This window comes from Dipodomys spectabilis, unplaced genomic scaffold (genome assembly GCF_019054845.1).
Source record: "Dipodomys spectabilis isolate Male_0828 unplaced genomic scaffold, ASM1905484v1 ptg000089l, whole genome shotgun sequence".
NCBI classification, from domain to species: domain Eukaryota; kingdom Metazoa; phylum Chordata; class Mammalia; order Rodentia; family Heteromyidae; genus Dipodomys; species Dipodomys spectabilis.
In genome coordinates, this window is record NW_024870766.1 from 9,799,998 (window position 1) to 9,820,250 (window position 20,253).

The window sequence follows — 20,253 nt, forward strand, 5'->3', positions numbered from 1 at the left end:
ATAATGAGCAAATCAAGTAGAAAAGCAGGTTGGAGGATTTTCAAGTTTTATTTTTCATATTTAAGTAGTTGACAAAGGACTTGTTCAAAGAAATAGTATATGAATATGACACATCTTGATCAGTGTCACTCCTTTCATTATTTTCTCCTATCCTTCTCAATCTCACCCTTCCCTCATTTTTCTTAATTGTGTTGAATGTGTCTTGGATTTCAAGACTGCATTTTCTCCCCTTCCTTTCTATAGTCATTGTCTACTCCCTCCCCTTACTTTCAAGAACCCATTCCTGGTATTTATTTTGTTAGACTGTGAGTTATCCTTTCTAAGGAATTTCATCATTTCAGTTTTTCTTTAATATGTGGAAGCTAAAATTAATCTATTACTATATGCATATACATGTCAGGTTGATATCCAAGAGTATTAACTGAAATATGGTAGATTTAGGGGAGGACAGAAGGTTTTTCATCAATTCTCTATATCACTCATTCTATAAACAAATTACCTTGTTTGGCTACATACTATCTGCCTTAAGCATTTTATCTCCTGTTCTTTGTAATTTCATCTTCAAGTAAAAATAGGAATAAACAGACTATGTTTTATATGGGTTATTATGTGGCTATAAAAATACAGCGTATTCAGGAATCTATGGCTAATCATTACTTAACATATTTTTTTTACTATTATCATAGAAAATGAATTTCTTTGTGCTATCAAAGGAAAAGGTATATTTATGATAAATAAAATTAAAATGAAGTCAATGATTTATATATGCTTTCTTATATTAATACACATTGTTTCTTATTTAAAGAAATGAGAAACAATTGTGTCCTCTATTTCCATTTTATAAACAAAATACATTAACACCAGATTTTTTTAAGTGTTTCTAGGAAATGCACTAAATACTTAGAACAATGAGATAGAATCTAGATTTCAATATCTAGAATTAATATTTTTGTTACATCAATGGTAAAAGTCAAATAATAATTATTTGTATAATTTGTATATAATTATGGGTAACTGAAAAGCCATATATAATCTGTAGAAGAGGTTATTAGTTAAACAATAGTATAGCAGGCAGTAGACATTGAAGTCAACAAGACCAGGTGCAAACTACCACAATAGAGGTTCAGACTAGTTGGGAATCTTTTCTTTGTGTTTATATTAGATCCTACTAGAAATTCTCCAGAAAGAAATGTCCAATTCAAAGAAAATAAAACTAACAATGGATCTTGTATCAATCAATATTAAACACAATTATACTTTCATTAATATACCAAGATGTTTTTTTAATAGCTAGAATGCATTTCTGTTAAAACCATGACTGTCTGTTTAGTTTTGTAACCAAACTTACTGAGGAAAAATCCTTTCCAAGTTGTATATATTTTCATAGCCTTCATGGCAATAACTGTTTAGGAATAAAAATGATGCAAAATATTACAGCTTCTGAATTTATTTTTTAGGGTCAAAACCAAACATTATAATTTTTATACATTTAAAATTATTCAAAACTACCAATTAATATGAAAGGAAATTATTAGTGTCTTTTAAGTTTAGAAATTTTACAAGTGTATATTTCCAGTTGAACTTGTATTTTAACAAGTTGCATTTCAATTCATAAGATTTTACTCATAGCAATTTTTTTGCTTATTTATGGAGAAAAATAAAATTCTAATGTGATATGGCTCTAAATCAGTTAAACCTAAGGCAAGACTAATATGTGGCAATCAAGGAAGAAAATTATACCTGCTTTATTCACAAAGTATTACATTTTATATTTCTCAGAACTCCTTGACAGAGACCAGACTTACATTTCTTTTGTATCTTCCTGCAATGTATATTGTTAAATAACTGTTTCTGACAGAGTAATTTTTTATGAAGCTTATTATTAGTAATTGCTCTTATATTCTTTTGAAAATCCAAGGACTCTTAATAGCTCTCAATTTTGAAATAACTATGGAAAATAAGATTTTATATGAACCAGGAAACCAAGTTGAAGCGACCTGATCAGCAGTGGGATGGAGGCTGAAGTTCAATCGCTGAATTTATTAAAAATAAGAGGATTCTAAATAATAGCAACTTGCAAACAAAAAGTGAAATATGCTCTTGACATATACCCTGTATTTGTGTACTTACAAGAAAAAAAAATCGGAAAAGGCAAATGTAGAAACTCAGTTACAGAATCCTAATGTGAGAAATGAAAAGCTCTGCACAGTGACTAACTGGAAATGCTTTAAATAGTTAAAGTAAGCTATATAAGACTTATTGTAGGCCGGGTGCCAGTGACTCAAGCCTGTAATCCTAGCTGCTCAGGAGGCTGAGATCTGAGGATCGGGGTTCAAAGCCAGCCCGCGCAGGAAAGTCCGAGAGACTTTTATCTTCAATAAACTACTAGAAGACGGGAAGTGGCGCTGTGGCTCAAGAGGCAGAGCGCTTGCCTTGAGATGAAAAGCTGAAGAACAGCGCCCAAGCCCAGAGTTCAAGCCCTATGACCGACAAAAAAAAAAGACTTATTGTATATGACTATATAAAGTCCATAAACCCTTAGGCTTGCCTAGAACTTATCTGCATGCTTTCCTTCAATTTTCTTGAGGGAAGACTTAACAAGGGAACATCAAAGAGAATTCTGATTTAACAAAGGTTAAAAAACATGAGCTACAAAGAAGCTAAGTGACACTACCAAGTTACCAAATACATACAAAATTCCTTTACAGTGCTATAATGTGCAATAAGAGCTGATTCTTCCCTCCCCAGGCTATGTCAGTAGTTTTTTACCTGTCACTAGGTTCATGTGTCTGTAAAGCTTCCTACATATCCCTGTCAGATTTCTTTGATGTTGTTGCTCTCCAACTAAATTGTTAATGGCACCTGAAAACAGAGTAAATTACTTAGTTGACATGAAAAACTTTCTACTGCTTGGTTCCTCCCCCAATTTACTTTTCAGTTTTCTCTTAATACATGTACATAGGCTCTATTGTCTAAAGTCAACTTTTGGCCATTACTCAAATATGAATTATATTTATTTTCTTTTCAGGGATTTTCACTAATAGCCCAAGTAGGTTATTTGCCTCCTCTTTTCCACAGCTTTCTTCCTGAACTACCCATGAACTACCAATGCTTACTGTTTCTGATATTTTAGGTTACATCTTACAGAGTAATTGTGGTGATCCCATGCTGTGATTGTACTAAGATATTTGGAAACAGTTACGTTTTCAAAATTTTCCCTCATCATTTATTAGCTCTGAGCTTTAAGTGTTGTGTATACTAATAGGAGGATTGTTGCAAAATTAAGTAAAATAATATACATGAATTCTTAAGACACAGTATTTAATACATATTCTATGTTAATATTTTTAAAAATGGACCAAGTGGTTCCAAGCTTTGTAATAGCTTAGTTTCCAAGCTTTGTAATTATGTAACATAATACTATTAAATATTTCTTCCATGCACTCTATCAATTTGATAAACACACCTTTCAATTTCAGACTCCACCTTCAAACTCATGTGATAGTTTTCTATGTATATTTACTTGTTAAATTAATACTTAGTTACATTTAATATACTTTTAAAATAAATATACATATGGAACAAACAATAAGAACTTATGTATGCAGGGAATTCTATTTAGCAAGTCCAAAGAGGTTTGTTAGCTTGGTGTACCACCTGTCTACATCCAAGCTGTCTTAGAACTATTTCTATTGGGTGCAATTAATCAACAAAATAGCTTCATTGCCATGATGGGATGACTACATGGCACAACTATGTGAGAAGCTTTTGAAGTTCTGCAAAGGAGTAATCTGAAAACCTTAGTTCCTAGTGAAGTCAGCACTTTTAAGAAGGATAATATTTATTGACATACATTATGTAGATAAATGAACAATTACAGTACCCAATAAAACAAAGGCTAAAAAGGCATGAATGTATTTTTAGGTTAAACTGCTCATTTGTTTTTATAGCACATTATTATGGCAACAAAACATACAACACTAAGATACTAAAAGCATAATATTTCCCAGAACTCAATCTGTAACTTGGTTTAATACTTAAAGTTTGTAAACAAATATTCATTGTATAACATTTTTCTCCACATTTGTGTCATTTTCTTAAGTTATTAATTCCTTGAGGTCAAGGATATGTCCTTGTGATATGTTTGCAGGGCTGTAATTTCTTGAAGCACCTCCTTCTCTAAATCAGTGGTCACACATTTAACTCCTTCATTCATCCTTCTATTTGTGTAAGCAATGCAGTAGGATTTTCCTCAATCAATAAACAATCAAAATACAAGAGATGAGAGAATGCATATATCTTGGAATACCACAGGTTAAGGTCAAAAAATGAGAAAAGAAGAGGAAGTAAAAGGGTTTTTATGATACTGTTTGTGGTTCTTCTTCTTCTTCTTCTTTTCTTTTTAGTCTTTCATTTTTCCCCCTTTAGTTTATTCCCTACTGTCTCTGCTTTTGATTTCTGCACCCTTTGTCTTGCTTATAGGTTTATCTGATTTGGGGAGGGGAAGGGGAAGCACAGAAAGGGTGGAGCAAAGGACAAACCAATCCAGCAGTGAAACCCACTAGACACTTTGTTGGAAATGAACTACAGAGAAGTCAGGAGGGGAAAAAATGGGAGAGAATGAGGGAGGGGGTAAAACTGTTCAAAAGGAAATGTACTCATTACCTGACTCATGTAACTGTAATCCCTCTGTACATTAGCTTTACAATAAATTTTAAAAATAAAAAAGAAAGTATAAATACACTGCTGTACATGCATCTATTTTCCTTGCTGGAAAATCAATGCATCCAATAAACTGTGTATCCAGCCTAACCTTGGATAACAGATAAATATCTACCTGAATAAATGATGGAAATGTGAATATGAAGAATGACACACAAAAATATGTGTTTGTAATGCCCTAAATTCTTTTTTCAATAAAAAAATAGTTTGCAATATCATCTCTTATTGAAGTCATTATAATTTTCTCACTGTGCTTGTGACCTGTTATGCAAATATCTATTCTTGGAAGTCTAGTTATTGATTGACAACTCAACATCATGGTGTTAAGGAAAAAAAAAAAAGATTAAGAATTCAAAGCCATGTTGCCTAAGAAATTCTATGCCACTTGAAATGCTCAATATTTGCCTCGTTACAATACTGTAATTACAAGCTACATGCCAGTATTGAATATTTGAAATGTAACTAATGCAACTGAAGAATTGATGATTTCCTTTTAATTGAGTTGCATTAAATAGTGTTGTGACTGATTGCTATCTAGTATTTCACTCTGTAAATCTAGTCTCCCTTTAAGGAAAAGAAAATTCCAGATGAATTTGATCCTCACCAGGATCTCCTTTGGTCAAAGTGCAGTATACCACTCTATTTCCTGTGATATCCTATTGCATTCTTTCTTTGATGAAGCCAGTAGATTTGTCCTGCACAGTCATTGCCTATATACCATTGTTAATTACCATTTGCACAAAAGGACACTAATAAATTATATCGGCAGAAACCTCTAATGACTTCTCCTAGGAAGTGGCTTTCAATTTAATCTTTAAAATAAGCAAGGTCAGCCTGGGGTTGGAGACCCAGGGTGAATGAGGGAGTAAAAATGAGCTTCAGAAAAAGATCAGGAGGAAAAGCAGGATGAAGGAATATTTAATTATTTAGAAAACTTTCACAGAGTATCTTTTGTGAGAAGGAGGAAAAGTAAATTTGAATAGCTCTAAACACATTTATTGTTTAAATGTTATCCCAAATACTGGCTTTTACATAATTTTGTGTAACTTCCCTTTGCAAATGTTCATTCTATCTCATATATGTAGGGTTTTATTTTATTCCATTTTTAAAATGTCATTTATGTTTTAACCATTAAATAAAATAACTTAAATTACAACATTGTTGCCAAAATTTATTGCTTAGACAGGATTGAGATTTAGGAAATTTATTGCCATGAAGTCACCAATGGTTTATAATTTATAAGACTTTGGATTAGACATTAGCACAGTTATTATTTCCTCTAATGCCTTACCTCACCAGTTAATAACATTCAGGAAATCCAAAAGACAAAGGGGAAAGAGTAGTCTTGAAAGCTAAAAATAGTCGTTGAAAACTGATGCAATCATGCAATAAAATATGGCACAATAACTTACATGATATGTTCATGGTATCTGCTAAAGCAATTAGAGTTCATGAAGTTAGAATTTTGTTCCTGTATTACTACTATAAATGAAAACTGTTTCAGCCCAAGTAAGGCATATAAACTGTATGGTTTATTGCATAAGTGGGTCCTAGGATTTTTAGTCTTAATGTTTTCATATGTGATCTATTTAACATTCTCCTAAGGCAGAGAATCATTGAGTAGCAATCAAATTTCAAAATACTTTTCAAGCAGTGCCAGTGACCTGTAGGATTTAGTCCATATGAAAACAGAGTATTAATATGTAGTAAGGTTACTTCATAGTAAGTGAGTACCTTCACACATCTTTATCTTTGGAAAGCAAAAGCATCAACACTGAAGTTTCTGACTATCATCAACAGTAAATGTATCTTGTACTAAAGGTACATGATAAAAGAGGTCTCTTTTTAATTTTTTTACACATAATGCAAATTTTAAGAAATTCCAAGTTAAATGCATGAATGGATTGGCAGTTACAGTGACTTTAAATCACATATTGATAAGATCAGTATGTTTATGTACTTATTTTAAAAGAAAATCCCATATTCTAAAATTTAATATTTTTATTCTAATTGAATAAAACCTAAAGTTATGAAAATATTTGAAGAAAACTTCTCAATTAGTCTTGTGCAGCTATTGGAAAGACCCTCAATGCCTTATGGAGGGTAGAAGCATCTACATATATTTTGAACATCCATATATCTTCTTCAATTGTACTGTTAAGGGTGATGTACAGAGGGATTGCACTTACATGAGTAAGGTAATGAGTACATTTCTTGTCGGACATTGTTAACCTCCAACTCTTTTCTCTCACTTTGCTTCACTCCCACTGCCCTCCCTCCCACGTTGTAAAGTTCATTTTCAACATAGTGTCTTGTGAGTATCGCTGCTGCATTGGTTTGCCCTCTGTCGTTTGTCTCACCGTGTTTTTGTTCTCCTTGCCTTCCCCAGATCAGCTAAACATATATACAATTTTTGCTCATGGATACAAAGGCAGGCATTTCTAGTGTGGGAGAAGAGATTTTAATCACAGAGAATGATTTCACGATAAAAAATGTAGTAACAATGCAAAATTGAAATCTCAAGTGAAGATTTTGTGTGTGTGTGTGTGTGTGAAAATACCGTACAGAGGGGTTACAATTACATGGGCAAGGTAATGAGTACAGTTCTTATCAAACATTGTTGCCTCCTCCTTTGTTTCCCCTTCCCATCCCTGCCCATCTCCCACCCCACCCATTCTTCCCCCCTCCCCACCCCCCTCAGCCACGCCGCTCCAAAGTTGTAAAGTTCGTTTTTCGACCTAAAGTCTTGCACATCTCATTGTTGCAATGGGTCCACCTGTATCCCTATTTAAACGATTTGTTTTTTTCCTTCCCCTCCCCAAGTTATACCAACATCAAATACAGTGAAAACAAGGGTTATACCGTGGAGGAGGGACATACAAAGCAACAAAGAAATCATCTTATAAATATCTTAGAAATAATAGCAAGAAAGAAAAAAAAAAACATTTGGGGCCTTATCTTGGGGTTCATTTCGCCTAACATTAACTTATCTGACCATTTCTGCTTGTCTCAGACATATACTAGTTATTGCAAATAAGGGAAACCATGGGACCTGTGTTTCTTTGGGCCTGGCTTACTTCACTTAATATAATTTTTTCCAAGTCTTTCCATTTCCTAACAAATGGGGCAATGTCATTCCTTCTGATGGAGGCATATAATTCTATTGTGTATATATACCACATTTTCTTGATCCATTCATCTATTGAGGGGCATCTGGGTTGGTTCCATATCTTAGCTATGGTAAATAATGCTGCCATAAACATAGTTGTGCGGGTAGCTTTAGTATTGTCTTTTTTGTGATTATTTGAGTAAATACCCCAAAGTGGGATTGCTGGATCATAGGGGAGCTCTATCTGGAGTCTTTTGAGGAACCTTCATACTACTTTCCAAAGTGGTTGAACAAGTTTACACTCCCACCAAAAATGCAGTAGGTTTCCCTTCTGTCTACATCCCCTCCAGCATCTGTTGTTATTAGATTTTTGAGGGCATAATAAGTTCATTGTTATTACCATATATTGTGTTATTACATTTTCATGTCCACTATAAGACTTTCTTACCTTATTGCACTTGGGGAGTCTGAGATTTTAGGGAATTTCAAGAATTGTCTGAGGCCCAGAAAAAATTAAAGGCAGAAAGAGGGAGCACTACCTCACTCTTCTTTCCAGTTTCAACATCCTTGGACTCCATTGTTGCTTGCAATAAATATGAAGTGTACACTAAAACATTTGTGTTTTAAAATGTTATTTACCTTTTGAATGCAAACATCAAATCACAATTATTTTGACTATCTTATGTCACTGAGCTAGGAAGGATAATCAGTTTGTTTTGCCCCTTTGTATAATCATATAAAATATGAATTTACAGGATATACAATGAGATATTATGGTAAGAGTTACATTTAGAGTAAAAAGATTGTGTATCAGTTAAAAAGGGGTGACTCACTTAGTATATATTTTTGGAGTTCAACAAAAATGAAGAAAGGTTTGAGGATATTACCTGACACCATGACAAAGGCTAGTTTTTCATCTTCTCTTGAACCATAACTGGTATGCTTAACCTCTCTGCCTATGAAGTCTAATCCTGTACCTTGTAAATCATATACTACATGAAACTGGAAGTACTTCTCATTTGTCATGACAATGTGTGTTTAACTTGGCTATCAGATCCCAGATATTAAGTGTCACATGCTTTGAGAGAACAACTCCTCTTTGTCAGTGTTACAAAACATTTCATGAGTATTAAAACATGGTATTTTTACAATATTCTTTACCATATTGATGACACTAAATCTATTTCCTTTGTTCTCCAACCCACAGTAAATAAGTATATGTGAATTTTAATCATAATTACCAGGTTTGTGGTAGAAAAGTATATTTTCATTGCTAGGGACATCTAATTACTAAATAGAGAATCGATGCAATGAAAAAGTAGACTTGATAATTCCCACTCACAGTAATAAAACTCAAGAACTCTTGGTTTGCTTCCTTTTTTGCTTTCCTCCCTAATTCAAATGAATTTTAAGATTCATAACTTGAAATCCTGCCATTAGCTCCATCAGAAATATTAAATGTTAAATAAAGTGATCTTTACTGACCATAAAATGAATGTCATTTACTATTCTAAGATAGAGAATACTTTTATGTGAATAGCAGAGAAATTGCCAAAAAAGCTATTTTATTTCCGACTATAGACAAGTTAATGTGCTACTGGAAAAAGCATACATATTCTGCCTTAATTAATTCCCAGAGCTCCTGGATCTGAAAAGAATGCTCAGAAATGATGCCAAAGTTATTCCACTGTTACAAATAAGTTGAGGTCGTTACATTTATAGGCTATATATAGATTATAGAATTTCAACAAGGCTTCAGGCAGGAATGCACTTCATTGAAGATTGGGGTGTCATGCTTTTCTGCACACATACCAGCTCAGAACGTGAATGAACATTTTTTAAAAATTTTAGAACATGAACATTTTTATATGTAGTCAGAAGTCCATTCTTGTCTCCACAAACTGGGACAGAGGAGAATTGCCTGTTCTGTTGATTTAACCTCAAGGCATACCCCCTTAATATATAATCTAATATTTCTCTCTTAGACAGAGGAGGAAGAACTTCAGACATCTTACATGTTGTTTATCTAACCAAAAATTTCATAAGTAGCACCAACATTGTATAAAGGACAAGGTATGGGATGACTCTTTGAACATTTTTAATGGAAATCACACACAGAAGAGTACAAGAGTTGCTTCCCCTTTTTCTATTCTATCTAGAAAAGCAAAAAGAGACACTCCTTTAAGTCTAAAATTATTTCAAAAGTCACTATGATACATCTTGGTATAACTATTTAGGAAATAGATTAATTCTTGCTATGACATATTTTGCTCTTTAAATTTTGGGTCAACAATATTACCTACAACATGCTAAATGGTACTAAAAGCTAAAAAAGCAAGGAGTTCTTTGGTTATATCCACTTCTTTTAAATCACTTAATGTATTTTGTGGTCTCTAAAGTTTGCACAAGCTAATGTAATCTCTAAGTGACATGATGGAAATATCCTTTTTTTGTGAATAAGCGGAAAATGACTTCTTTTGTTTTAATCTACAGGACAACATTTTTAAACTTGAGGACTCACATTTTGAAAATGGCCGTGGGAAGAGTCCTTATGACCCTAAACTTTTGACAGCATCTCTTCTAATAGGTATGTAGACAATAATTAATCAAAATAATTAATCTCTTTTAAACAGTAACATATTATGTGTTATATTTATCTGTGTAGATTTTCTATTATTAATCACTAACCATTTCATGAGTAGAATATCAGAAGTGATATGTTTGAATATTTGAAAATGGAAAAAAAATACTAAATGCTGTTTTGACATTGCACTAACTTATCTTATTCTTTTTTATCAAAATAATGTAATAATATCTTTAAAATAGCTCTAGCAGTATGCATCCTTATTTGAACTTTAACATTTAACATTATAAGAAATTTCTCTTGATTTTCACTTGAGAGATTAAAAAGTACTTAATGATTTTAAAACTGACATTTATTCTGGTCTATAAATTGTGGTCTGAGATCTATCAATTTCTCAACATCTGGACAAATTTATCAGTACAGTCATTGTAAGTAGTATAAAAGTTAAGTAAACCTTGACTGTGATACATTAGTCAGCTTATTCTGATGTCCTATTAAATAGATTGGATGAAGGAATGCTTTTTGTCTTCACCTTTTGTGAGGCCTCTCGTTTTTGTTTTGTTTTGTTTTTTGTTTTGTTTTTTCTTGAAATGCAGCACAGTATGTTTTTGTGATTCCTTCTAGGTGTTTCTCTTACCATCATTTCTTTTTTACAAGTTTTTCTTTTCCTTTTTTCCCTAAGCAATGCAGATTTTGAAAGATAGATGTAGGAAAATATAATATGTAGAAGTAAAAGTAGAATACTTTCATCTTCATTGCAAGTATTTTTACATATCCTTTCAATCATCTCCACAATGGGATTCTCTAATAGACAAAAACTAATAAATCATGAAATAACTTATTCATCTTCCTTTTGTCTTCTTCCTTCTTGCCTCCCTTCATCCTTTCTTTCTTCTCCTCCTACCTTCCCTATTTCCTTTCCTCCCTCCGTCTCCCTTGTTCCCTGGTTCCCTCATTCCTCCCCTCCTTTCTTTCATCCCTTCTTCTGCTCTTCCTCCTTCCCACCTCCTCACTTTTTCCCTTTCTTTGTTCCCCATCCTTCCTTCCCTCCTCTTATTATCTCCCTTCCTTCTTTCTTTCCTTTCTCTCTTCCTTTCTCCCTGTCTCCCATTTCTTCTCTTCTCTCCTTCTCTTTCTCTTTCCCCCATTCCTTCTCTCACCTCTCCTTCCCTCCTTTTTTCTCTTTCTATAAAACATAGAAAATCATTTGATAGCACAATAAAAATGATGATAATTTTTTTCTCAAATTTCTAATTGAATTTTCAATAATACATCTAGATTTTAAGAAAGCAAATTTGTTATTATCTGCTTTGTAATAAATTTATAAACTTTCTATTTTTATTCATGTATTAATAAGTTTGTTTTCTACTCAAATGGCAAAACATACTAATCATGTAGACAGCTAGATTAACTATGAAGTTATACTTTTCTAATATTGTTTAGTGTTTACTACTAATCCATGTTCCATTAAGAACAAAAGGATTGCAGCCTAAGATATCTTCTCTATTGCTTTTCAAATGCAGACAGTTTCATTCCATTTGATCCATTTATACAGCATTTAGACAAAACTTTAAGACCTGTAGGAATTCAACACACTTAGCACACTTATAATTTCCTTATTCATAGGTAAACTAGTGATTATATGTGGATGCCTTCCTCAAGAGTAATGCAGACATTTGAAAGTTGTCTTAAACAAAGGGGAGGAGCCATGCCTTGTTCCAACTTGCAACCCATACTTATTTAAATTGCACAGTGAATAAAAAAGTTAGGTATTATTCAAAACGCAAAACACAGTCTGTAAAAGTGAGCCTCCAGCAGCTTTAGTTTGTGGTATGTTTCACAGTTGGGATTGGTTTGATTATTTATTTTAATATTCCATTGAGGGAGGATGATGACAAGTAGGCATTACCTAGTTCCTATGGTATGCAACCACACAAAGTCCACAAACAATATAGTTTAGAGGTTATATTAGAATTTATTTGAAAAGGCTATATAGGCTTATGAAAAGGAAAAGAACATGAAGGAATTACAGTGAGCCAAGGAAGGGAAATGTGGCTGAGAAAGAACTATAGACATTTCAGAAAAGCAAGCTTCACATAAAGTTCAGACTGAATAAACCCTATATAGTAAAATAATTTAGTAACGTTCAAAGACATAAAGTGCTTGTGGAGAAGACTGGAAAACCTAAATTTTTAAATCAATTAACCAGAAGAACACAGAATAAGAAACAAGTCCTCTTACAGCTAATAAAATTGCAGAATCCCTGCAACACTTTTGACTCAAGAGTTTTAACTCACTTTACAAAGTTGTTTCCTTCATAACCATGTTATAAATTTTGCTTTTCACAGAACATTTAATTCTTTGCTTTGGGTTTTTCTTGGCATTTTGTGTTATACTGCCTTAGGTAGAATGCTCACTAGTTTAATGGGCTTTTGAACATAAATAATTTCTATCATGTTTTCCAAACTATGCTATTTACCAAGGGTAACAACAATCATCTATGAAATATACAGGCAGTAAGTACTTTATACTTCAGAACTAAACACTAGGATATCCGATCTTCTCACATAATTTGAATATATCCTCTTTATCTCAGCCTATAAGAGAGAAAAAAAATGTAGGTGGTTTCAGGCTTAGTTCACCAGCACTGGGAAATAAAATTCCAAGTTTGGTTCAGATCATCTCTACAGTGGCAAGATGAATTCTGGCAGTATGTACTTTTTATACTACCATCTCCAAGACAAAGCAATTTCAGCCAACAGAAAATTATAAAACTATATGCCAGCTTAAAAAAAAATAGTTTACTGCAGGGCTTCCGTGGCTCATGCCTCTAATCCTAGCTACTCAAGAGGCTGAGATCTGAGAATCCAGGTTCAAAACCAGCCCAGGCAGGAAAGTCTGTTAGACTCTAATCTCAAATAAACCACCAGAAAACCGAAAGTTGCTCTGTGGCTCTACTTCACTAAATTATTGTGATTTAATATAATCTCTTTCCAAAATGCTTGTTTGTTTGTTTTGTTTTTGTTTTTTTGTCAGTTGTGGGGCTTGAACTCTGGGCCTGGGTGCTGTCCCTCAGCTCTTCAGCTCAAGGCAAGCATTCTACCACTTGAGCCACAGAACCACTTTCAGTTTTCTGCTCGTTTTTTGAAAAGAAGAGTCTCAAGGACTTTCCTGCAGGGCTGGCTTTGAACCATGATCCTCAGATCTCAGCCTCCTGAGTAGCTGGGATTACAGAGTGAGCCATCAGCACCGGGCTGCTTTTTTTGTTGTTTTGGTAAATTTTTGTTGTTGTTGTTTTGGGTTTTTTTTTTTTTTTTTTTTGGTTCCAGTTGTGGACCTGAACTCTGGGCCTGGGCGCTGTCCCTCAGCTCTTAAACTCAAGGCTAGCACTCTACCACTTGGGCCACAGCACCACTTCTGCCTTTTTTTCTACTTATGTGGTGCTGAAGAATTGAACCCAGGGCCTCATGTATGCAAGGCAAGCGCTCTACCACTGAGCCACCTTCCCAGCCCCTTGTTGTTGTTTTAATTAACCAGAGATAACACGTTTTCTCTCTCTCTTAAACATAATCCCTAAATTCCCACATCCTTAAATATGCCTTACGTGTCTCAGATCCTCTTTAAGAAATGCTCTCATTATCTTGCCCATGTAATTGTAACCCCTCTATATGGTATTTTCACAATAAAAAAAAAAACAACTTGATTTTTACCAATCACTTTAGTAAGGATCATTTTGTCATAGGAAATTTTCTGGAATTTATTCTTTAAGATATTTATAATTTCTTTACATTCTTTTTTTGGGGGGGTGGGGGGATCAGTATGAGAGCTTGGACTCAAAGCCAGGACCTTTCACGTTAGCATTTTGTACTCAAGGCACTGGAAACACACCTTCTCCTTTGGCTTTTGCTTATTAATTGGCTATAAGGGTCTCAATCGGGGCTGGGAAGGTGGCTCAGTGGTAGAGCGCTTGCCTTGCAAGGTCCTGGGTTCAATTCCTCAGCACCACATAAGCAAAAAGAAAAAAGCCGGACGTGGCGATGTGGTTCAAGTGGTAGAGCGCTAGCCTTGAGCTGAGGGACAGCGACCAGGCCCAGAGTTCAGGCCCAATGACCGGACCCAAAAAAAAAGTCTCAATCATTTTTCTGCACAGTCTAGCTTTGAATCTTCATCCTCAAATTTCAGCCTCTTGAGTAGCTAGGATTACAGTTGTTTGCCACTAGTTGCTAGCTAATATTTTTATGGCTCAGGGATTTCTTGATACCAAATAGCAGTCACTCCCCTGCTCAGAATAAATGCCAGCTGCAAATGGAACACAGGACTAAAATCTAGTATCTTTCACGTGAAGTAAATACCAGCTCACATTTTCATGATGTGAAAGGAATAGTCAACTTCAGAGTAATTTTTTTTCCTCATTGAAATCTTTTCCAGGCAATGCAGCACTAATAGCTTAGAAATATTCCATTATTATGTGATATTATTGAGATCTATTTCAAAGACCTGGGATTTTTGTTAAGGTTTTATCTTCAAGCTGGAATTCTGTCTTGCACCTGGAAAGAATAATTTGACACTAAAATGCTGTCACTGGGTTTTTAGAAAAAGCTGGGTCCTCCCTAAATTAATTAAATATGATTGAGAAAATTATTTGAGCCTCTTTGAAACTCAGTCCTCTCCAATCTAAAGTGGTATGTCATATTATTTGCTTTTGTAAGAATTAAAGAAAACAGTACATCTCTGAACCACTGTTTTGAGTATTTGCACATGTCTGGAATACATAGATGTGATGCAGAAGCAAAATGAACTATTAGCAGGAGCTTCATGTGAAGTGTCTGGGAGGCAGATTTCATAATTTATAAATTTTGTATTATTAATTTTGCACCTTATGCACATTTTACTACTGATGTAACAATATTTTAAAAAGAATAAGTAATAAAGCCAGTGTATTATATTTATTGATATGGAAAAGGAACTCAATAAATGTAAAATTATTTCCACTTGTCTCAAAGTTAGGTTTATATATGTACATATATATGTATTCATGTATGAGTGTATGTCTGCAAGAGAGAGAGCAAGATACCTATTTTCTGTTTCTCATGAGTACTCTATGAGTAGAATTTACTTAAGATGTTAACAACATAATGATTTATAATGAGTTGTTCTTTAGTTTGTTTGATTTGGGTCACATCTATGGCATACTTTAATCTGTGCAAGTAATGCTGCAATTCCATCAAAAACTTTTCCCTCTCCTCTCCCATCTTCCTTACCACACCTTTCTTAGGAATTGTAATCTGATACCTTAACTGATCTAAGTCACATTCTTTTCTTTCACTTCATTTAGAGCTTTGGCAGAAAGTCTAAAGTATATGTGAATTTTTGTTTTTAATGCCAGTTTCTCAGGAAACTTGGTGCTAATATATTTCATAAAACACTTTTTGTTCATTCCAGTAAAGAACTATTTTCCAAAAAAAAAAAAAAACAGATTTAAAAAATCAAATTGTTAGGGAAGAATCTTGGTATAGTCAAAATAACCAGTTTTGGCCTTTTTACTCATTCTAGGTGCTTAGTTTTGTCTATTAACCATTAGCATTTCCTAGTAGAATATAATATTTTAAAATGTCAAACCACCCATGTGATGTTTTTTGTGGAGACTGTGAAAGATCTTGTTGGACACATTGTGTAGCAATTCCTTGAATATATAATTCTACCATCAATTTAATAAAATTGGGCAAAGGATATCATGTTTCCTTTCACTGGCCTATTAGTATATGTAGAAAGCTCAAAAGTGTGGATAACATCCATAATATCATTTATATCAAGGCAGAATAGTATTTACTAATATGTTTGTTCCAAACAATTTGTATTCGGGTTTAGAAAATGATCACAACACTATGCACAAAAATCAACATATAATTTGATCACTCTATAAATTACATAGAAACTACAAAGTAAGTTTGACTAGGGAGCATTTTTGTTAAATTGTTAAAATAATACAACTTATACCAAAACTCTAAATCATTTTGAATACTCACAGGCTATATCCTATTTTTGGTGGATAATTAAAGTGTTTGAGTATATTAATTTTCATATGCTTCTGTTGTTGTATTCACTGTTTAAAAAGTAATAAATGATAGTATGCCATTTTGATTCCTATTTTTTACCTCTTGTGCATTCATGCAAAAATAACAAAGATGTTATATTTTACATGAGACAATCATTCCCAATAAGAATCCCTGTTGAAATCCAGCAGAAAATCTTATCTAAGTTTTGGTGCAAAGAAACAGTTGCTGCCATACAACAAGGATAATATAAAGCATGGATAAAAAGTGATCATTGCTACCACCCAATCATCTGGACCCCTCTGGCTAGAGAAAATCACCGTCTTTTGCCAAAAACAGTAATTAGGTGCAAGATAATTTTGCATGGATGGAGGCAATCAGTGTCTAAGCTGTAGCCTTCTTTTGATTAAAAAGTAAATTTTTAATTTAATTCTCTTTTTAATAATAAGTCAACAGCTCTTCTGAATAACTTTTCTTTTGTCTGAATGAACTTTCTATCTGTTATGAAGAAAAAGAAAAGCAGTCTCTTCTTGCCTTTAGTTTCATTGGTATTGACTTTACCAACCTCCTATGTGAGTGAATAAAAAAATAAAATAAAATATAACAAAGCAAAGGAGTAAGAGCAACAGATTCCTTTCTATCTCCAAATAACAATTGCACTGTGAGGGTTATTTCAACTTCTTCCTGAACTATTTATATATATAATAGCAACCATAATTATGGATTGCATTCATTCTTAGAAAGCTAGCAGACCGAAAGTGATTAATCAATATTACTCTATCATTTCTGGTAATTCTGCTTGGCATATTCAACCTAATATTAAGTTGATATCCTGAGATGAAAACATTTACCTCTGACTGCCTTTATTTTTATGTTCCTAATCAGTGGATTAATAAAAACATTAGCTCATCCGAAAAATCAAAAATTAGTGTTTAGGATTACTGTAATTAATGTGGACTATTTAGAAAAATGATTCATTATTCATTTTTTCTTTTCTTTTAATTTGTAAATATATTATTTCACTTTGTGTTGGCAGGCAATTAAGTTAACTGGAGAAAATAATAAGAAGTACTTTCTGTTGCAAAGTCAGAAAACATAATTTTCCAAACTTCCACCTATTGAAAAGTGGTCTGATTTAGTGTAAAAGTCTTTGAATTAAATGAGCCTAGGTTTAAACCTTCACCTTGACTTGTCTAACCTCTATGCTGAGAAATACTGAATTTCTTGGGTTGTAAAATTGGGATAACATTATTTAGGTAATGCAATGTTGACATAACTATATGAAATAATTTGAAAGCTTCAGTCTAGCACCTGATTGTGTAGAATAATACCAAAAACAGCTTCTCCTTTTTTTTAACCTTTCTTCTTTCGCTTTCTCTTCTTTAGCTTCTGATTTATATTACTTCTGTTGTTAAACCCTGATTGAGAGTCATTTCAAATTGGGTAAAAATGAGTCAAAATGTAGTGAAATCTTGATCCACAGTGATAATGACTTGGGTTTGCCAACATTTCCTCTTCCACATTTATGCACATTTATGTTATATATGAAGTTCTGTAGTGGACCTATGTTTGGGGTGAATAATAGCTAACCTCAAATTAAAACTCTTCTCTGATTAGACCCCTATAATTAAAATATTTAAAAATATTATCAGAGAAAATAATGGCAAGAAAAATATTTTTTCTAAGTTATAAAAATCTCATTACTTCATATTCTACTGGAATTTAGTTGGCACTAAAATATATAATATGAAAGAGTTTACAGTGATATTTTAGTCTATTAAATTAGATTATTAGAGCCACAATAGTTTCACACATTTTGTAAATCTATGTATAATGACTATTGTTTATATCTTTGAATACTGAATGTTTGTCACTGTTCATAGCAGGAAAGAATGAAATTTCATGTTTTAGACACCGTCAGAGAATCAGATTTTACTTGCATTTCTATGTTTGTGTTCAGTTAATAACCTGACAGCATGTGAATGGAAATGTAATACAACCCTTTCAATATAGATGTAAGATGAAATCTATATAGTTTGGGGTAATGAAATAAATGACAGTCTTCTTTTCACTCAAATCATCATTCAAACTTTTTCCCCTTTTGCCTTAATTGAATTAAATAATACGTATGTGGTCTTATTTTTTCGCAACATAGACGGAGAATTATACTCTGGAACTGCAGCTGATTTCATGGGGCGGGACTTTGCCATCTTCCGCACACTTGGACACCACCACCCAATCAGGACAGAGCAGCACGATTCCAGGTGGCTCAATGGTAGGTGGTGCCTGCGAACCTAGACATACAACATGCACCACTGCATGAAGTCATCAGAGAACTCTCAATTCATAGGATGTACATATGACTTGGGATTCAGTATGCTGTAGCGCTAATGGTAATGACTTCATGGCTGTGGGTGTGAGAAAGTTGGGCAAAAGACAAAAAAAAAAAGGAGATTACAAGTTCAGGAAATACTTGTTATGTGCCAAACTCGAAGTTTCTCAGTAGTTAACTATGGAAAGAAAGATATTTGGTCTTGAGTTACGGAAGGGAGGTAATGGGAAAAGATAAGATGACTTTACTATCCTGTGTGACACAGAACCACAACAAATCTCACAATGCAGTGTTTTCTCCTCCCAGCTCTCATTACTCCTGAGAGCATCATAGAGGGTACTGAACATTAGAAAATAACTACAATAACATCACATTGATATTGCTCTTAACATTTCAAAGGACTTTAATAATAATGTTTCACTTGATTCATTTACACATTTATCAGATATTTTTGTAGTAGTCCCTACAATAACACTTGATAATATTAATTGATAAGCAATATACAAATCTGCCTGCAAGTATTGAAATAAAGCTGCCCAGACACCATTCTCCCATCACTGAACATTTTCTTGGCCCCCTGCTCTTCATTGGCATGAAGATTACAGTTCACCTATGTTCTCATTAGGGTCCTTGATCGTCTCACTCTGAATTTCTGCTACACTTATTTTACTGCTCCTACTTCTAGAAACTTCAAAGATTACTCAATCATTACTATTATCCATTACTTAATTATGGGGAAAAAAATCACACATCTGCCTCTAGGCCTCAGTGAAACAAGGATATATATATATATAATATGTATAGTATATATACAGTAAAATACTGTACAGAGCGTTACAGTTATATGAATAAGGTAATGAGTACATTTCCTATCGAGCCTTATTACCTCCTCCTTTGTTTTTCCCCTACCATACCTTTCCTCCCCACCTCCCCAGCTCCTCCCTCCTCCACCCAAAGTTGTAAAGTTCATTTTCAACATAGTATTTTGTACATTTCATTGTTACAATGGGTCAACCTGAGTCCTTGTTTCAGCATTTTGTTATTTCCCTTCCCCTCCCCAAATTAGAAAAATGCATATACAAGATTCAGAGCACCTGAATCAAATACAGTGAAAACAGGGGTTATGGGGGAAGAACATACAAAAGAAACAAAAAAAATCACATAGTACATTACAAATACGTTAAAAAAAACAATAGCAAGAAAGATAAAACCACTTGTGTCCCTATCTTGGGGTTCATTTCACTTAGCATCATCTCATCTGGTCATATGTACATAGCTTTTGACCTTTTCTGCTTGTCCTAGACATGCACTAGTTGTTGCAAATAAGGGAAACCATGGGACCTGTGTTTCTTTGGGCCTGACTTACTTCACTTAATATAATTTTCTCCAAGTCTTTCCATTTCCTAACAAATGAGGTGGTGTGATTCTTTCTGATGGAGGCATAAAATTCCAT

At 33.5% G+C, this 20,253-nt stretch overlaps 1 protein-coding gene across 1 annotated transcript in view; it reads left to right on the top strand.

The window, feature by feature from the left end:
• The window catches only part of Sema3a (semaphorin 3A), a 222,638-nt gene that overhangs the window by 112,110 nt on the left and 90,275 nt on the right, over positions 1-20,253 (top strand). Inside the window, exons 5-6 of the mRNA XM_042684788.1 lie at positions 10,325-10,418; positions 18,624-18,743. Of these exons, the coding sequence (XP_042540722.1) occupies positions 10,325-10,418; positions 18,624-18,743 (214 nt within the window). The remainder of the gene's footprint in view (positions 1-10,324; positions 10,419-18,623; positions 18,744-20,253) is intronic.